Source organism: Oncorhynchus keta, chromosome 21 (genome assembly GCF_023373465.1).
Source record: "Oncorhynchus keta strain PuntledgeMale-10-30-2019 chromosome 21, Oket_V2, whole genome shotgun sequence".
NCBI classification, from domain to species: Eukaryota; Metazoa; Chordata; class Actinopteri; order Salmoniformes; family Salmonidae; genus Oncorhynchus; species Oncorhynchus keta.
Window position 1 is genome coordinate 58,332,618 of NC_068441.1, and position 16,321 is coordinate 58,348,938.

Consider the following 16,321-nt stretch of genomic DNA (forward strand, 5'->3'; position numbering starts at 1 on the left):
AGGCTTTTATGAAACATCACAGCTCTGTTCAGCTCCATTAAAGTCCATTAATTAAACATTTATTTCATCAGGTTGTCCCATTGAGGTTAAAATACCTCTTTACCAAGGAGAGCTGTCTGACCTCTTTACCAAGGGAGAGCTGTCTGACCTCTTTACCAAGGGAGAGCTGTCTGACCTCTTTACCAAGGGAGAGCTGTCTGACCTCTTTACCAAGGGAGAGCTGTCTGACCTCTTTACCAAGGGAGAGCTAGCTGTCAGACCTCTTTACCAAGGGAGAGCTGTCTGACCTCTTTACCAAGGGAGAGCTGTCAGACCTCTTTACCAAGGGAGAGCTGTCAGACCTCTTTACCAAGGGAGAGCTGTCTGACCTCTTTACCAAGGGAGAGCTGTCTGACCTCTTTACCAAGGGAGAGCTGTCTGACCTCTTTACCAAGGGAGAGCTGTTTGACCTCTTTACCAAGGGAGAGCTGTCAGACCTCTTTACCAAGGGAGAGCTGTCAGACCTCTTTACCAAGGGAGAGCTGTCAGACCTCTTTACCAAGGGAGAGCTGTCTGACCTCTTTACCAAGGGAGAGCTGTCTGACCTCTTTACCAAGGGAGAGCTGTCTGACCTCTTTACCAAGGGAGAGCTGTCTGACCTCTTTACCAAGGGAGAGCTGTCTGACCTCTTTACCAAGGGAGAGCTGTCTGACCTCTTTACCAAGGGAGAGCTGTCTGACCTCTTTACCAAGGAGAGCTGACCTCTTCACCTCTTTACCAAGGGAGAGCTAGCTGTCTGACCTCTTCACCTCTTTACCTAGGGAGAGCTGTCTGACCTCTTTACCAAGGGAGAGCTGTCTGACCTCTTTACCAAGGGAGAGCTGTCTGACCTCTTTACCAAGGGAGAGCTGCCTGACCTCTTTACCAAGGGAGAGCTGTCAGACCTCTTCACCTCTTTACCAAGGGAGAGCTGTCTGACCTCTTTACCAAGGGAGAGCTGTCTGACCTCTTTACCAAAGGGAGAGCTGTCTGACCTCTTTACCAAGGGAGAGCTGTCTGACCTCTTTACCAAAAAGGGAGAGCTGTCTGACCTCTTTACCAAGGGAGAGCTGTCTGACCTCTTTACCAATGGAGAGCTGTCTGACCTCTTTACCAAGATGGGAGAGCTGTCTGACCTCTTTACCAAGGGAGAGCTGTCTGACCTCTTTACCAAGGGAGAGCTGTCTGACCTCTTTATCAAGGGAGAACTGTCTGACCTCTTTACCTGGGAGAGCTGTCAGACCTCTTTACCAAGCCTCCAGCTGTCTGACCTCTTTACCAAGGGAGAGCTGTCTGACCTCTTTACCAAGGGAGAGCTGTCTGACCTCTTTACCAAGGGAGAGCTGTCTGACCTCTTTACCAAGGGAGAGCTGTCTGACCTCTTTACCAAGGGAGAGCTGTCTGACCTCTTTACCAAGGGAGAGCTGTCTGACCTATTTACCAAGGGAGAGCTGTCAGACATTGCTCTTTACCAAGGGAGAGCTGTCTGACCTCTTTACCAAGGGAGAGCTGTCTGACCTCTTTGGGAAGGGAGAACTGTCTGACCTCTTTACCAAGGGAGAGTTGTCTGACCTCTTTACCAAGGGACAGCTGTCTGACCTCTTTCAAGGGAGAGCTGTCTGACCTCTTTACCAAGGGAGAACTGTCTGACCTCTTTACCACTAGGGAGAGCTGTCAGACCTCTTTACCAAGGGAGAGCTGTCTGACCTCTTTACCAAGGGGAGAGCTGTCTGACCTCTTTACCAAGGGAGAGCTGTCTGACCTCTTTACCAGGGAGAGCTGTCTGACCTCTTTACCAATGGGAGAGCTGTCTGACCTCTTTACCAAAGGAGAGCTGTCTGACCTATTTACCAAGGGAGAGCTGTCAGACCTCTTTACCAAGGGAGAGCTGTCTGACCTCTTTACCAAGGGAGAGCTGTCTGACCTCTTTACCAAGGGAGAACTGTCTGACCTCTTTACCAAGGGAGAGCTGTCTGACCTCTTTATGATGGGAGAGCTGTCTGACCTCTTTACTGGGAAGGGAGAGCTGTCTGACCTCTTTACCAAGGGAGAGCTGTCTGACCTCTTTACCAAGGGAGAGCTGTCTGACCTCTTTACCAAGGTAGAGCTGTCTGACATTCTTTAACAAGGGAGAGCTGTCTGACCTCTTTACCAAGGGAGAGCTGTCTGACCTCTTTACCAAGGGAGAGCTGTCTGACCTCTTTACCAGATGGGAGAGCTGTCTGACCTCTTTACCAAGGGAGAGCTGTCTGACCTCTTTACCAAGGGAGAGCTGTCTGACCTCTTTACCAAGGGAGAGCTGTCTGACCTCTTTACCTGGGAGAGCTGTCTGACCTCTTTACCAAGGGAGAGCTGTCTGACCTCTTTGAGAAGGGAGAACTGTCTGACCTCTTTACCAGGGAGAGCTGTCTGACCTCTTTACCAAGGGAGAGCTGTCAGACCTCTTTACTACCAAGGGAGAGCTGTCAGACCTCTTTACTACCAAGGGAGAGCTGTCTGACCTCTTTACTACCAAGGGAGGCTGTCAGACCTCTTTACTACCAAGGGAGAGCTGTCTGACCTCTTTACCAAGGGAGAGCTGTCTGACCTCTTTACCAAGGGAGAGCTGTCTGACCTCTTTACCATTGCTGGGAGAGCTGTCTGACCTCTTTACCAAGGGAGAGCTGTCTGACCTCTTTACCAAGGGAGAGCTGTCTGACCTCTTTACCAAGGGAGAGCTGTCTGACCTCTTTACCAAGGGAGAGCTGTCTGACCTCTCCACTCAAGGGAGAACTGTCTGACCTCTAGATGGGAGAGCTGTCTGACCTCTTTACCAAGGGAGAGCTGTCAGACCTCTTTACTACCAAGGGAGAGCTGTCTGACCTCTTTACCAAGGAGAGCTGTCTGACCTCTTTACCAAGGGAGAGCTGTCTGACCTCTTTACCAAGGGAGAGCTGTCAGACCTCTTTACTACCAGAGGGAGAGCTGCTATAACAGACCTCTTTACTACCAAGGGAGAGCTGTCTGACCTCTTTACCAAGGGAGAGCTGTCTGACCTCTTTACCAAGGGAGAGCTGTCTGACCTCTTTACCAAGGGAGAACTGTCTGACCTCTTTACCAAGGGAGAGCTGTCTGACCTGTCTGAGGCTGTCAACATGTGTTTTAACAGTATTCTGTCTTGTTTCAGGTTTACACAAGGCCAACAGACAGCCTGCTGCCTACCTGATCCATGGAGCTAAGATCATCAACGGAGCTTTCAGGGCCTGGACTAAGAAACAGGCAAGTTTGGTTTCCTCCAAAAGTATGTGGACACCTGCTGGTCAAACATCTCATTCCAAAATCATGGCCATTAATATGGAGTTTGCTGCTATAACAGCTTCCACTCTTCTGGGAAGGCTTTCCACTAGATGTTGGAACATTGCTGCTATAACAGCCTCCACTCTTCTGGGAAGGCTTTCCACTAGATGTTGGAACATTGCTGCTATAACAGCCTCCACTCTTCTGGGAAGGCTTTCCACTAGATGTTGGAACATTGCTGCTATAACAGCCTCCACTCTTCTGGGAAGGCTTTCCATTAGATGTTGGAACATTGCTGCTATAACAGCCTCCACTCTTCTGGGAAGGCTTTCCACTAGATGTTGGAACATTGCTGCTATAACAGCCTCCACTCTTCTGGGAAGGCTTTCCACTAGATGTTGGAACATTGCTGATATAACAGCCTCCACTCTTCTGGGAAGGCTTTCCACTAGATGTTGGAACATTGCTGATATAACAGCCTCCACTCTTCTGGGAAGGCTTTCCACTAGATGTTGGAACATTGCTGATATAACAGCCTCCACTCTTCTGGGAAGGCTTTCCACTAGATGTTGGAACATTGCTGATATAACAGCCTCCACTCTTCTGGGAAGGCTTTCCACTAGATGTTGGAACATTGCTGATATAACAGCCTCCACTCTTCTGGGAAGGCTTTCCACTAGATGTTGGAACATTGCTGATATAACAGCCTCCACTCTTCTGGGAAGGCTTTCCACTAGATGTTGGAACATTGCTGCTATAACAGCCTCCACTCTTCTGGGAAGGCTTTCCACTACATGTTGGAACATTGCTGCTATAACAGCCTCCACTAGATGATGGAACATTGCTGCTATAACAGCCTCCACTAGATGATGGAACATTGCTGCTATAACAGCCTCCACTAGATGATGGAACATTGCTGCTATAACAGCCTCCACTAGATGATGGAACATTGCTGCTATAACAGCCTCCACTAGATGATGGAACATTGCTGCTATAACAGCCTCCACTCTTCTGGGAAGGCTTTCCACTAGATGTTGGAACATTGCTGCTATAACAGCCTCCACTCTTCTGGGAAGGCTTTCCACTAGATGTTGGAACATTGCTGCTATAACAGCCTCCACTCTTCTGGGAAGGCTTTCCATTAGATGTTGGAACATTGCTGCTATAACAGCCTCCACTCTTCTGGGAAGGCTTTCCACTAGATGTTGGAACATTGCTGCTATAACAGCCTCCACTCTTCTGGGAAGGCTTTCCACTAGATGTTGGAACATTGCTGATATAACAGCCTCCACTCTTCTGGGAAGGCTTTCCACTAGATGTTGGAACATTGCTGATATAACAGCCTCCACTCTTCTGGGAAGGCTTTCCACTAGATGTTGGAACATTGCTGATATAACAGCCTCCACTCTTCTGGGAAGGCTTTCCACTAGATGCTGGAACATTGCTGATATAACAGCCTCCACTCTTCTGGGAAGGCTTTCCACTAGATGCTGGAACATTGCTGCTATAACAGCCTCCACTCTTCTGGGAAGGCTTTCCAATAGATGTTGGAACATTGCTGCTATAACATTCTCCACTCTTCTGGGAAGGCTTTCCACTAGATGATGGAACATTGCTGCTGTAACAGCCTCCACTCTTCTGGGAAGGCTTTCCACTAGATGTTGGAACATTGCTGCTATAACAGCCTCCACTCTTCTGGGAAGGCTTTCCACTAGATGTTGGAACATTGCTGCTATAACAGCCTCCATCCACTCTTCTGGGAAGGCTTTCCACTAGATGATGGAACATTGCTGCTATAACAGCCTCCACTCTTCTGGGAAGGCTTTCCACTAGATGTTGGAACATTGCTGCTATAACAGCCTCCACTCTTCTGGGAAGGCTTTCCATTAGATGTTGGAACATTGCTGCTATAACAGCCTCCACTCTTCTGGGAAGGCTTTCCACTAGATGTTGGAACATTGCTGCTATAACAGCCTCCATCCACTCTTCTGGGAAGGCTTTCCACTAGATGTAGGAACATTGCTGCTATAACAGCCTCCACTCTTCTGGGAAGGCTTTCCACTAGATGTTGGAACATTGCTGCTATAACAGCCTCCACTCTTCTGGGAAGGCTTTCCACTAGATGTTGGAACGTTGCTGTGGGGACTTGCTTCCATTCAGCCACAAGAGCATTAATGAGGTCGGGCACTGATGTTGGGTGATTAGGTCTGGCTCGCAGTCGGCATTCTAATTCATCACAAAGGTGTTCGTTGGGGTTGTGGTCAGGGCTCAGTCTAGTTCTTCCACACCGATCGTTGTGCACGGGGGCATTGCCATGTCGAAACAGGAATGGGCCTTCCCCAAACCTTTGCCACAAAGTTGGAAGTAGAGAATCATCTAGAATGTCATTGTATTGCTGTAGCGTTAAGCTTTCCCTTCATTGGAACTAAGGGGCCTGAACAATGAAAAACAGCCGCAGACCATTATTCCTCCTCCACCAAACTTTACAGTTGACACTATGCATTCGGAAAGGTGGCATCCTATGACAGTGCCAAGTTGAAAGTCACTGAGCTTTTCTGTAAAGCCATTCTACTGTCAATGTTTGTCTATGGAGATTACATGGCTGTGTGCTTGATTTTTATACACCTATCAGCAACGGGTGTGACTCAACTAGTCGAATCCACTAATTTGAAGGGGTGTCCACATACTTTCTTATATATTGTGTATAATCTGAAATATAGATCCATATTTAACTGCGTAGTCAACGTGTCGTTCCTCCAGGCTCTGTTAGAACACGAGGATGAACTTCCAGAAAACATGAAGCCCACTCAGCTCATCAAGGACCTGGCCAAGGAGATCAGGATCTCAGAGGTACGACTTCTTACCCTGTTCTACTGCCCTGTTCTACTGCCCTGTTCTGTTCTATTCTGTTCTACTGCCCTGTTCTGTTCTATTCTGTTCTACTGCCCTGTTCTGTTCTATTCTGTTCTATTCTGTTCTACTGCCCTGTTCTACTGCCCTGTTCTGTTCTATTCTGTTCTACTGCCCTGTTCTACTGCCCTGTTCTGATCTATTCTGTTCTACTGCCCTGTTCTACTGCCCTGTTCTGATCTATTCTGTTCTACTGCCCTGTTCTTCTATTCTGTTCTACTGCCCTGTTCTACTGCCCTGTTCTACTGCCCTGTTCTGATCTATTCTGTTCTACTGCCCTGTTCTACTGCCCTGTTCTACTGCCCTGTTCTGATCTATTCTGTTCTACTGCCCTGTTCTACTGCCCTGTTCTACTGCCCTGTTCTGATCTATTCTGTTCTACTGCCCTGTTCTACTGCCCTGTTCTACTGGGCAGGTTTACAGTGGCCTTTGTTGTTGTAGAGACCAGCGATTCAGCGATACGCATCGTCCCAGGTTTTTTATTTTTTTAATTTTTTTTATTTCACCTTTATTTAACCAGGTAGGCTAGTTGAGAACACCTTTATTTCACCAGGTAGGCTAGTTGAGAACACCTTTATTTAACCAGGTAGGCTAGTTGAGAACACCTTTATTTAACCAGGTAGGCCAGTTGAGAACACCTTTATTTAACCAGGTAGGCTAGTTGAGAACACCTTTATTTAACCAGGTAGGCTAGTTGAGAACAAGTTCTCATTCGCAACTGCGACCTGGCCAAGATAAAGCAAAGCAGTGTGAACAGACAACACAGAGTTACACATGGAGTAAACAATTAACAAGTCAATAACACAGTAGAAAAAAGAGAGAGTCTATATACATTGTGTGCAAAAGGCATGAGGAGGTAGGCGAATAATTACAATTTAGCAGATTAACACTGGAGTGATAAATGATCAGATGGTCATGTACAGGTAGAGATATTGGTGTGCAAAAGAGCAGAAAAGTAAATAAATAAAAACAGTGTGGGGATGAGGTAGGTGAAAATGGGTGGGCTATTTACCAATAGACTATGTACAGCTGCAGCGATCGGTTAGCTGCTCAGATAGCAGATGTTTAAAGTTGGTGAGGGAGATAAAAGTCTCCAACTTCAGCGATTTTTGCAATTCTTTCCAGTCACAGGCAGCAGAGAACTGGAAGGAAAGGCGGTCAAATGAGGTGTTGGCTTTAGGGATGATCAGTGAGATACACCTGCTGGAGCGCGTGCTACGGATGGGTGTTGCCATCGTGACCAGTGAACTGAGATAAGGCGGAGCTTTACCTAGCATAGACTTGTAGATGACCTGGAGCCAGTTGGTCTGGCGACGAATATGTAGCGAGGGCCAGCCGACTAGAGCATACAGGTGGGTGGTATAAGGTGCTTTAGTGACAAAACGGATGGCACTGTGATAAACTGCATCCAGTTTGCTGAGTAGAGTGTTGGAAGCCATTTTGTAGATGACATCGCCGAAGTCGAGGATCGGTAGGATAGTCAGTTTTACTAGGGTAAGCTTGGCAGCGTGAGTGAAGGAGGCTTTGTTGCGGAATAGAAAGCCGACTCTAGATTTGATTTTGGATTGGAGATGTTTGATATGAGTCTGGAAGGAGGGTTTACAGTCTAGCCAGACACCTAGATGTCCACATATTCTAGGTCGGAACCATCTAGGGTGGTGATGCTAGTCGGGCATGCGGGTGCAGGCAGTGAACGGTTGAAAAGCATGCATTTGGTTTTACTTGCGTTGAAGAGCAGTTGGAGGCCACGGAAGGAGTGTTGTATGACATTGAAGCTCGTTTGGAGGTTAGATAGCACAGTGTCAGGACGGGCCGGAAGTATATAGAATGGTGTCGTCTGCATAGAGGTGGATCAGGGAATCGCCCGCAGCAAGAGCAACATCATTGATATATACAGAGAAAAGAGTCGGCCCGAGAATTGAAACCTGTGGCACCCCCATAGAGACTGCCAGAGGACCAGACAGCATGCCCTCCGATTTGACACACTGAACTCTGTCTGCAAAGTAATTGGTGAACCAGGCAAGGCAGTCATCCGAAAAACCGAGGCTATTGAGTCTGCCGATAAGAATATGGTGATTGACAGAGTCGAAAGCCTTGGCGAGGTCGATGAAGACGGCTGCACAGTACTGTCTTTTATCGATGGCGGTTATGATATCGTTTAGTACCTTGAGTGTGGCTGAGGTGCACCCGTGACCGGCTCGGAAACCAGATTGCACAGCGGAGAAGGTACGGTGGGATTCGAGATGGTCAGTGACCTGTTTGTTGACTTGGCTTTCGAAGACCTTAGATAGGCAGGGCAGGATGGATATAAGTCTATAACAGTTTGGGTCCAGGGTGTCTCCCCCTTTGAAGAGGGGGATGACTGCGGCAGCTTTCCAATCCTTGGGGATCTCAGACGATATGAAAGAGAGGTTGAACAGGCTGGTAATAGGGGCTGCGACAATGGCGGCAGATAGTTTCAGAAATAGAGGGTCCAGATTGTCAAGCCCAGCTGATTTGTACGGGTCCAGGTTTTGCAGCTCTTTCAGAACATCTGCTATCTGGATTTGGGTTAAGGAGAACCTGGAGAGGCTTGGGCGAGGAGCTGCGGGGGGGGCGGAGCTGTTGGCCGAGGTTGGAGTAGCCAGGCGGAAGGCATGGCCAGCCGTTGAGAAGTGCTTATTGAAGTTTTCGATAATCATGGATTTATCGGTGGAGACCGTGTTACCTAGCCTCAGTGCAGTGGGCAGCTGGGAGGAGGTGCTCTTGTTCTCCATGGACTTCACAGTGTCCCAGAACGTTTTGGAGTTGGAGCTACAGGATGCAAACTTCTGCCTGAAGAAGCTGGCCTTAGCTTTCCTGACAACTGCGTGTATTGGTTCCTGACTTCCCTGAACAGTTGCATATCGTTGGGACTATTCGATGCTATTGCAGTCCGCCACAGGATGTTTTTGTGCTGGTCGAGGGCAGTCAGGTCTGGAGTGAACCAAGGGCTGTATCTGTTCTTGGTTCTGCATTTTTTGAACGGAGCATGCTTATCTAAAATGGTGAGGAAGTTACTCTTAAAGAATGACCAGGCATCCTCAACTGACGGGATGAGGTCAATGTCCTTCCAGGATACCCGGGCCAGGTCGATTAGAAAGGGCTGCTCACAGAAGTGTTTTAGGGAGCGTTTGACAGTGATGAGGGGTGGTCGTTTGACTGCGGCTCCGTGGCGGATACAGGCAATGAGGCAGTGATCGCTGAGATCCTGGTTGAAGACAGCGGACGTGTATTTGGAGGGCCAGTTGGTCAGGATGACGTCTATGAGGGTGCCCTTGTTTACAGAGTTAGGGTTGTACCTGGTGGGTTCCTTGATGATTTGAGTGAGATTGAGGGCATCTAGCTTAGATTGTAGGACTGGCGGGGTGTTAAGCATATCCCAGTTTAGGTCACCTAACAGAACAAACTCTGAAGCTAGATGGGGGGCGATCATTTCACAAATGGTGTCCAGGGCACAGTTGGGAGCTGAGGGGGGTCGGTAGCAGGCGGCAACAGTGAGAGACTTATTTCTGGAGAGAGTCATTTTCAAAATTAGTAGTTCAAACTGTTTGGGTATGGACCTGGAAAGTATGACATTACTTTGCAGGCTATCTCTGCAGTAGACTGCGACTCCGCCCCCTTTGGCAGTTCTATCTTGACGGAAGATGTTATAGTTGGGTATGGAAATCTCTGAATTTTTGGTGGCCTTCCTGAGCCAGGATTCAGACACGGCAAGGACATCAGGGTTAGGTGTAAGGCAAGGTGTAAACAAAATAAAAATCAAAAAGAGATAGAAAGTAAATGGGTTCAGAGAGTGTTTGGGACGCGGTGATTCAGACGGTTAGCAGGCCTGTGCTAACAAGCTAACAGTTTCGTAGGCCCGGGCTAGACAAGGTAGCGGACCGGAGCTAGACAAGCTAGCCGTTAGCAGGCCGAATTAGCAAGCAGGGAGATAGCGAGGGCTAGAGACTTAACCTTTGGGGGACGTCACGATGGGGTGAGTCTGTTTATTCCTCTTCATGCGGTGACATCGACAGACCGGTCGTGGGCCCGGGTAATTGTAGCCCAGGAGTATGCTACAGGAGCTCTAGTACGCTGGGTGAGCTGGAGACACAGCGTTTCAGAAAGCTTGCGGGCCTTGCAGGGTGGTAGATGCCCAGTTTACCCCCCCTAACATTCCCCTTATTGATAGTGGGGTGGTAGATGCCCAGTTTACCCCCCCTAACATTCCCCTTATTGATAGTGGGGTGGTAGATGCCCAGTTTACCCCCTAACATTCTCCTTATTGATATTGGGGTGGTAGATGCCAGTTTACCCCCTAACATTCCCCTTATTGATAGCAGGGTGGTAGATGCCCAGTTTACCCCCTAACATTCCCCTTATTGATAGCAGGGTGGTAGATGCCCAGTTTACCCCCTAACATTCCCCTTATTGATAGTGGGGTGGTAGATGCCCAGTTTACCCCCTAACATTCCCCTTATTGATAGTGGGGTGGTAGATGCCTAGTTTACCCCCTAACATTCCCCTTATTGATAGTTGGGTGGTAGATGCCCAGTTTACCCCTAACATTCCCCTTATTGATAGTTGGGGTGGTAGATGCCCAGTTTACCCCCTAACATTCTCCTTATTGATATTGGGGTGGTAGATGCCCAGTTTACCCCCCCTAACATTCCCCTTATTGATAGTGGGGTGGTAGATGCCCAGTTTACCCCCCCTAACATTCCCCTTATTGATAGTGGGGTGGTAGATGCCCAGTTTACCCCCTAACATTCCCCTTATTGATAGTGGGGTGGTAGATGCCCAGTTTACCCCCCTAACATTCCCCTTATTGATAGTGGGGTGGTAGATGCCCAGTTTACCCCCTAACATTCCCCTTATTGATAGTGGGGTGGTAGATGCCCAGTTTACCCCCCCTAACATTCCCCTTATTGATAGTGGGGTGGTAGATGCCCAGTTTACCCCCTAACATTCCCCTTATTGATAGTGGGGTGGTAGATGCCCAGTTTACCCCCTAACATTCCCCTTATTGATAGTGGGGTGGTAGATGCCCAGTTTACCCCCCCTAACATTCCCCTTATTGATAGTGGGGTGGTAGATGCCCAGTTTACCCCCCTAACATTCCCCTTATTGATAGTTGGGGTGGTAGATGCCCAGTTTACCCCCTAACATTCCCCTTATTGATAGTGGGGTGGTAGATGCCCAGTTTACCCCCCCTAACATTCCCCTTATTGATAGTTGGGGTGGTAGATGCCCAGTTTACCCCCTAACATTCCCCTTATTGATAGTGGGGTGGTAGATGCCCAGTTTACCCCCTAACATTCTCCTTATTGATAGTGGGGTGGTAGATGCCCAGTTTACCCCCTAACATTCCCCTTATTGATAGTGGGGTGGTAGATGCCCAGTTTACCCCCCTAACATTCCCCTTATTGATAGTGGGGTGGTAGATGCCCAGTTTACCCCCTAACATTCCCCTTATTGATAGTGGGGTGGTAGATGCCCAGTTTACCCCCCCTAACATTCCCCTTATTGATAGTGGGGTGGTAGATGCCCAGTTTACCCCCCCTAACATTCCCCTTATTGATAGTGGGGTGGTAGATGCCCAGTTTACCCCCCCTAACATTCCCCTTATTGATAGTGGGGTGGTAGATGCCCAGTTTACCCCCTAACATTCTCCTTATTGATATTGGGGTGGTAGATGCCCAGTTTACCCCCTAACATTCCCCTTATTGATAGTGGGGTGGTAGATGCCCAGTTTACCCCCTAACATTCCCTTATTGATAGTGGGGTGGTAGATGCCCAGTTTACCCCCTAACATTCCCCTTATTGATAGTGGGGTGGTAGATGCCCAGTTTACCCCCTAACATTCCCCTTATTGATAGTGGGGTGGTAGATGCCCAGTTTACCCCCTAACATTCCCCTTATTGATAGTTGGGGTGGTAGATGCCCAGTTTACCCCCTAACATTCCCTTATTGATAGTGGGGTGGTAGATGCCCAGTTTACCCCTAACAATTCCCCCTTATTGATAGTGGGGTGGTAGATGCCCAGTTTACCCCTAACATTCCCCTTATTGATAGTAGGGTGGTAGATGCCCAGTTTACCCCCTAACATTCCCCCTTATTGATAGTGGGGTGGTAGATGCCCAGTTTACCCCCTAACATTCCCTTATTGATAGTTGGGGTGGTAGATGCCCAGTTTACCCCCTAACATTCCCTTATTGATAGTGGGGTGGTAGATGCCCAGTTTACCCCCTAACATTCCCCTTATTGATAGTGGGCTGGTAGATGCCCAGTTTACCCCCTAACATTCCCTTATTGATAGTTGGGGTGGTAGATGCCCAGTTTACCCCTAACATTCCCCTTATTGATAGTGGGGTGGTAGATGCCCAGTTTACCCCCCTAACATTCCCTTATTGATAGTGGGGTGGTAGATGCCCAGTTTACCCCCTAACATTCCCCTTATTGATAGTTGGGGTGGTAGATGCCCAGTTTACCCCCTAACATTCCCCTTATTGATAGTGGGGTGGTAGATGCCCAGTTTACCCCCCTAACATTCCCCTTATTGATAGTTGGGGTGGTAGATGCCCAGTTTACCCCCTAACATTCCCCTTATTGATAGTGGGGTGGTAGATGCCCAGTTTACCCCCCTAACATTCCCCTTATTGATAGTGGGGTGGTAGATGCCCAGTTTACCCCCCTAACATTCCCCTTATTGATAGTGGGGTGGTAGATGCCCAGTTTACCCCTAACATTCCTCTTATTGATAGTAGGGTGGTAGATGCCCAGTTTACCCCCTAACATTCCCTTATTGATAGTGGGGTGGTAGATGCCCAGTTTACCCCCTAACATTCCCTTATTGATAAGTAGGGTGGTAGATGCCCAGTTTACCCCCCCTAACATTCCCCTTATTGATCGTGGGGTGGTAGATGCCCAGTTTACCCCCCTAACATTCCCCTTATTGATAGTGGGGTGGTAGATTCCCAGTTTACCCCCCCCTAACATTCCCCTTATTGATAGTTGGGGTGGTAGATGCCCAGTTTACCCCCCCCCTAACATTCCCCTTATTGATAGTGGGGTGGTAGATGCCCAGTTTACCCCCCTAACATTCCCCTTATTGATAGTGGGGTGGTAGATGCCCAGTTTACCGCCCCTAACATTCCCCTTATTGATAGTAGGGTGGTAGATGCCCAGTTTACCCCCTAACATTCCCTTATTGATAGTGGGGTGGTAGATGCCCAGTTTACCCCCTAACATTCCCCTTATTGATAGTTGGGGTGGTAGATGCCCAGTTTACCCCCCCCTAACATTCTCCTTATTGATAGTGGGGTGGTAGATGCCCAGTTTACCCCCTAACATTCTCCTTATTGATAGTGGGGTGGTAGATGCCCAGTTTACCCCCTAACATTCCCTTATTGATAGTGGGGTGGTAGATGCCCAGTTTACCCCCTAACATTCCCCTTATTGATAGTGGGGTGGTAGATGCCCAGTTTACCCCTAACATTCCCCTTATTGATAGTGGGGTGGTAGATGCCCAGTTTACCCCCTAACATTCCCCTTATTGATAGTGGGGTGGTAGATGCCCAGTTTACCCCCCTAACATTCCCCTTATTGATAGTGGGGTGGTAGATGCCCAGTTTACCCCCCCTAACATTCCCCTTATTGATAGTGGGGTGGTAGATGCCCAGTTTACCCCCTAACATTCCCCTTATTGATAGTGGGGTGGTAGATGCCCCGTTTACCCCCTAACATTCCCCTTATTGATAGTGGGGTGGTAGATGCCCAGTTTACCCCCCCCTAACATTCCCCTTATTGATAGTGGGGTGGTAGATGCCCAGTTTACCCCCCTAACATTCCCCTTATTGATAGTAGGGTGGTAGATGCCGAGTTTACCCCCAGAATACAGAATAATCTAGAATGTCATTGTATATTGTAGCATTAAGATTTCCCTTCACTGGAACTAAGGGGCCTAAGCGCGAACCATGAAAAACAGCCCCAGACCATTATTCCTCTTCCACCAAACTTTACAGTTGGCACTATGCGTTGGCAGGTAGCGTTCTCCTGAAATCTGCCAGACCCACCGGACTGCCAGATGGTGAAGCTTGATCTGCCTAACCCACCGGACTGCCAGATGGTGAAGCTTGATCTGCCCAACCCACCGGACTGCCAGATGGTGAAGCTTGATTCATCACTCCAGAGAATGCATTTCCACTGCTCCAGAATCCAATTGCAGAGATCTTTACACCACTCCAGCCGACGCTTGGCATTGCGCATAGTGATCTTAGGCTTGTGTGCGGCTGCTCAGCCATGGAAAGCCATTTCCTGTTGCTTCCAGAGGCAGTTTAGTACTCGGTAGTGAGTGTTCCACTTGAGGACAGACACATTTTACGCGCTTCAGCACTAAGCGGTTCTGTTCTGTTAGCTTGTGTGGTCTACCACTTCACGGCTGAGCCGTTGTTGCTCCTAGACGTTTCCACTTCACAATAACAGCACTTACAGTTGACCGGGGGAAGCTCTAGCACGGCAGATATTTGGCTAACTGACTAGTTGGAAAGGTTATATCCTATGACGGTGACTCATTGAAAGTCACTGAGATATTCAGTAAGGTCATTCTACTGCCAATGTCAGAACGGGTGTGGCTGAAATAGCCGAATCCACTCATTTAAAGGGGTGTCCACATACTTTTGGCCATGTAGTGTATCTCTGTTTATATCAAATATATTATCAAGCATTTCGCACATATTAACCAGATGCTGACTGTTAGCACTTGGTGGTCTATAGCATTGAACCGAATCGCTCCGAATCGTTCCTCTAATCAAACCGAATCGCTCCGAATCATTTCACACTAAAACGTTCCTGTGTTGTACCAGTCCATATATCTAGATACGTATGGTTCCTGTATGGTACCAGTCCATATATCTAGATACGTATGGTTCCTGTATGGTACCAGTCCATGTGTCTAGATACGTATGGTTCCTGTATGGTACCAGTCCATGTATCTAGATACGTATGGTTCCTGTATGGTACCAGTCCATGTATCTAGATACGTATGGTTCCTGTATGGTACCAGTCCATGTATCTAGATACGTATGGTTCCTGTATGGTACCAGTCCATGTATCTAGATACGTATGGTTCCTGTATGGTACCAGTCCATGTGTCTAGATACGTATGGTTCCTGTATGGTACCAGTCCATATATCTAGATACATATGGTTCCTGTATGGTACCAGTCCATGTATCTAGATACGTATGGTTCCTGTATGGTACCAGTCCATGTATCTAGATACGTATGGTTCCTGTATGGTACCAGTCCATGTATCTAGATACGTATGGTTCCTGTATGGTACCAGTCCATGTATCTAGATACGTATGGTTCCTGTATGGTACCAGTCCATGTGTCTAGATACGTATGGTTCCTGTATGGTACCAGTCCATATATCTAGATACATATGGTTCCTGTATGGTACCAGTCCATATATCTAGATACGTATGGTTCCTGTATGGTACCAGTCCATGTATCTAGATACGTATGGTTCCTGTATGGTACCAGTCCATATATCTAGATACGTATGGTTCCTGTATGGTACCAGTCCATGTATCTAGATACGTATGGTTCCTGTATGGTACCAGTCCATATATCTAGATACATATGGTTCCTGTATGGTACCAGTCCATGTATCTAGATACGTATGGTTCCTGTATGGTACCAGTCCATATATCTAGATACGTATGGTTCCTGTATGGTACCAGTCCATGTATCTAGATACACATGGTTCCTGTATGGTACCAGTCCATATATCTAGATACGTATGGTTCCTGTATGGTACCAGTCCATATATCTAGATACGTATGGTTCCTGTATGGTACCAGTCCATGTATCTAGATACGTATGGTTCCTGTATGGTACCAGTCCATATATCTAGATACGTATGGTTCCTGTATGGTACCAGTCCATATATCTAGATACGTATGGTTCCTGTGTGGTACCAGTCCATATATCTAGATATGTATGGTTCCTGTATGGTACCAGTCCATATATCTAGATACGTATGGTTCCTGTATGGTACCAGTCCATGTATCTAGATACGTATGGTTCCTGTATGGTACCAGTCCATGTATCTAG

General features: G+C 47.8%; 1 protein-coding gene across 1 annotated transcript in view; it reads left to right on the forward strand.

The window, feature by feature from the left end:
• The window catches only part of phf2 (PHD finger protein 2), a 207,560-nt gene that overhangs the window by 92,383 nt on the left and 98,856 nt on the right, over nucleotides 1-16,321 (forward strand). The window contains exons 10-11 of the mRNA XM_052474590.1: nucleotides 3,185-3,276; nucleotides 6,055-6,144. Coding sequence (XP_052330550.1) covers nucleotides 3,185-3,276; nucleotides 6,055-6,144 — 182 coding nt within the window. The remainder of the gene's footprint in view (nucleotides 1-3,184; nucleotides 3,277-6,054; nucleotides 6,145-16,321) is intronic.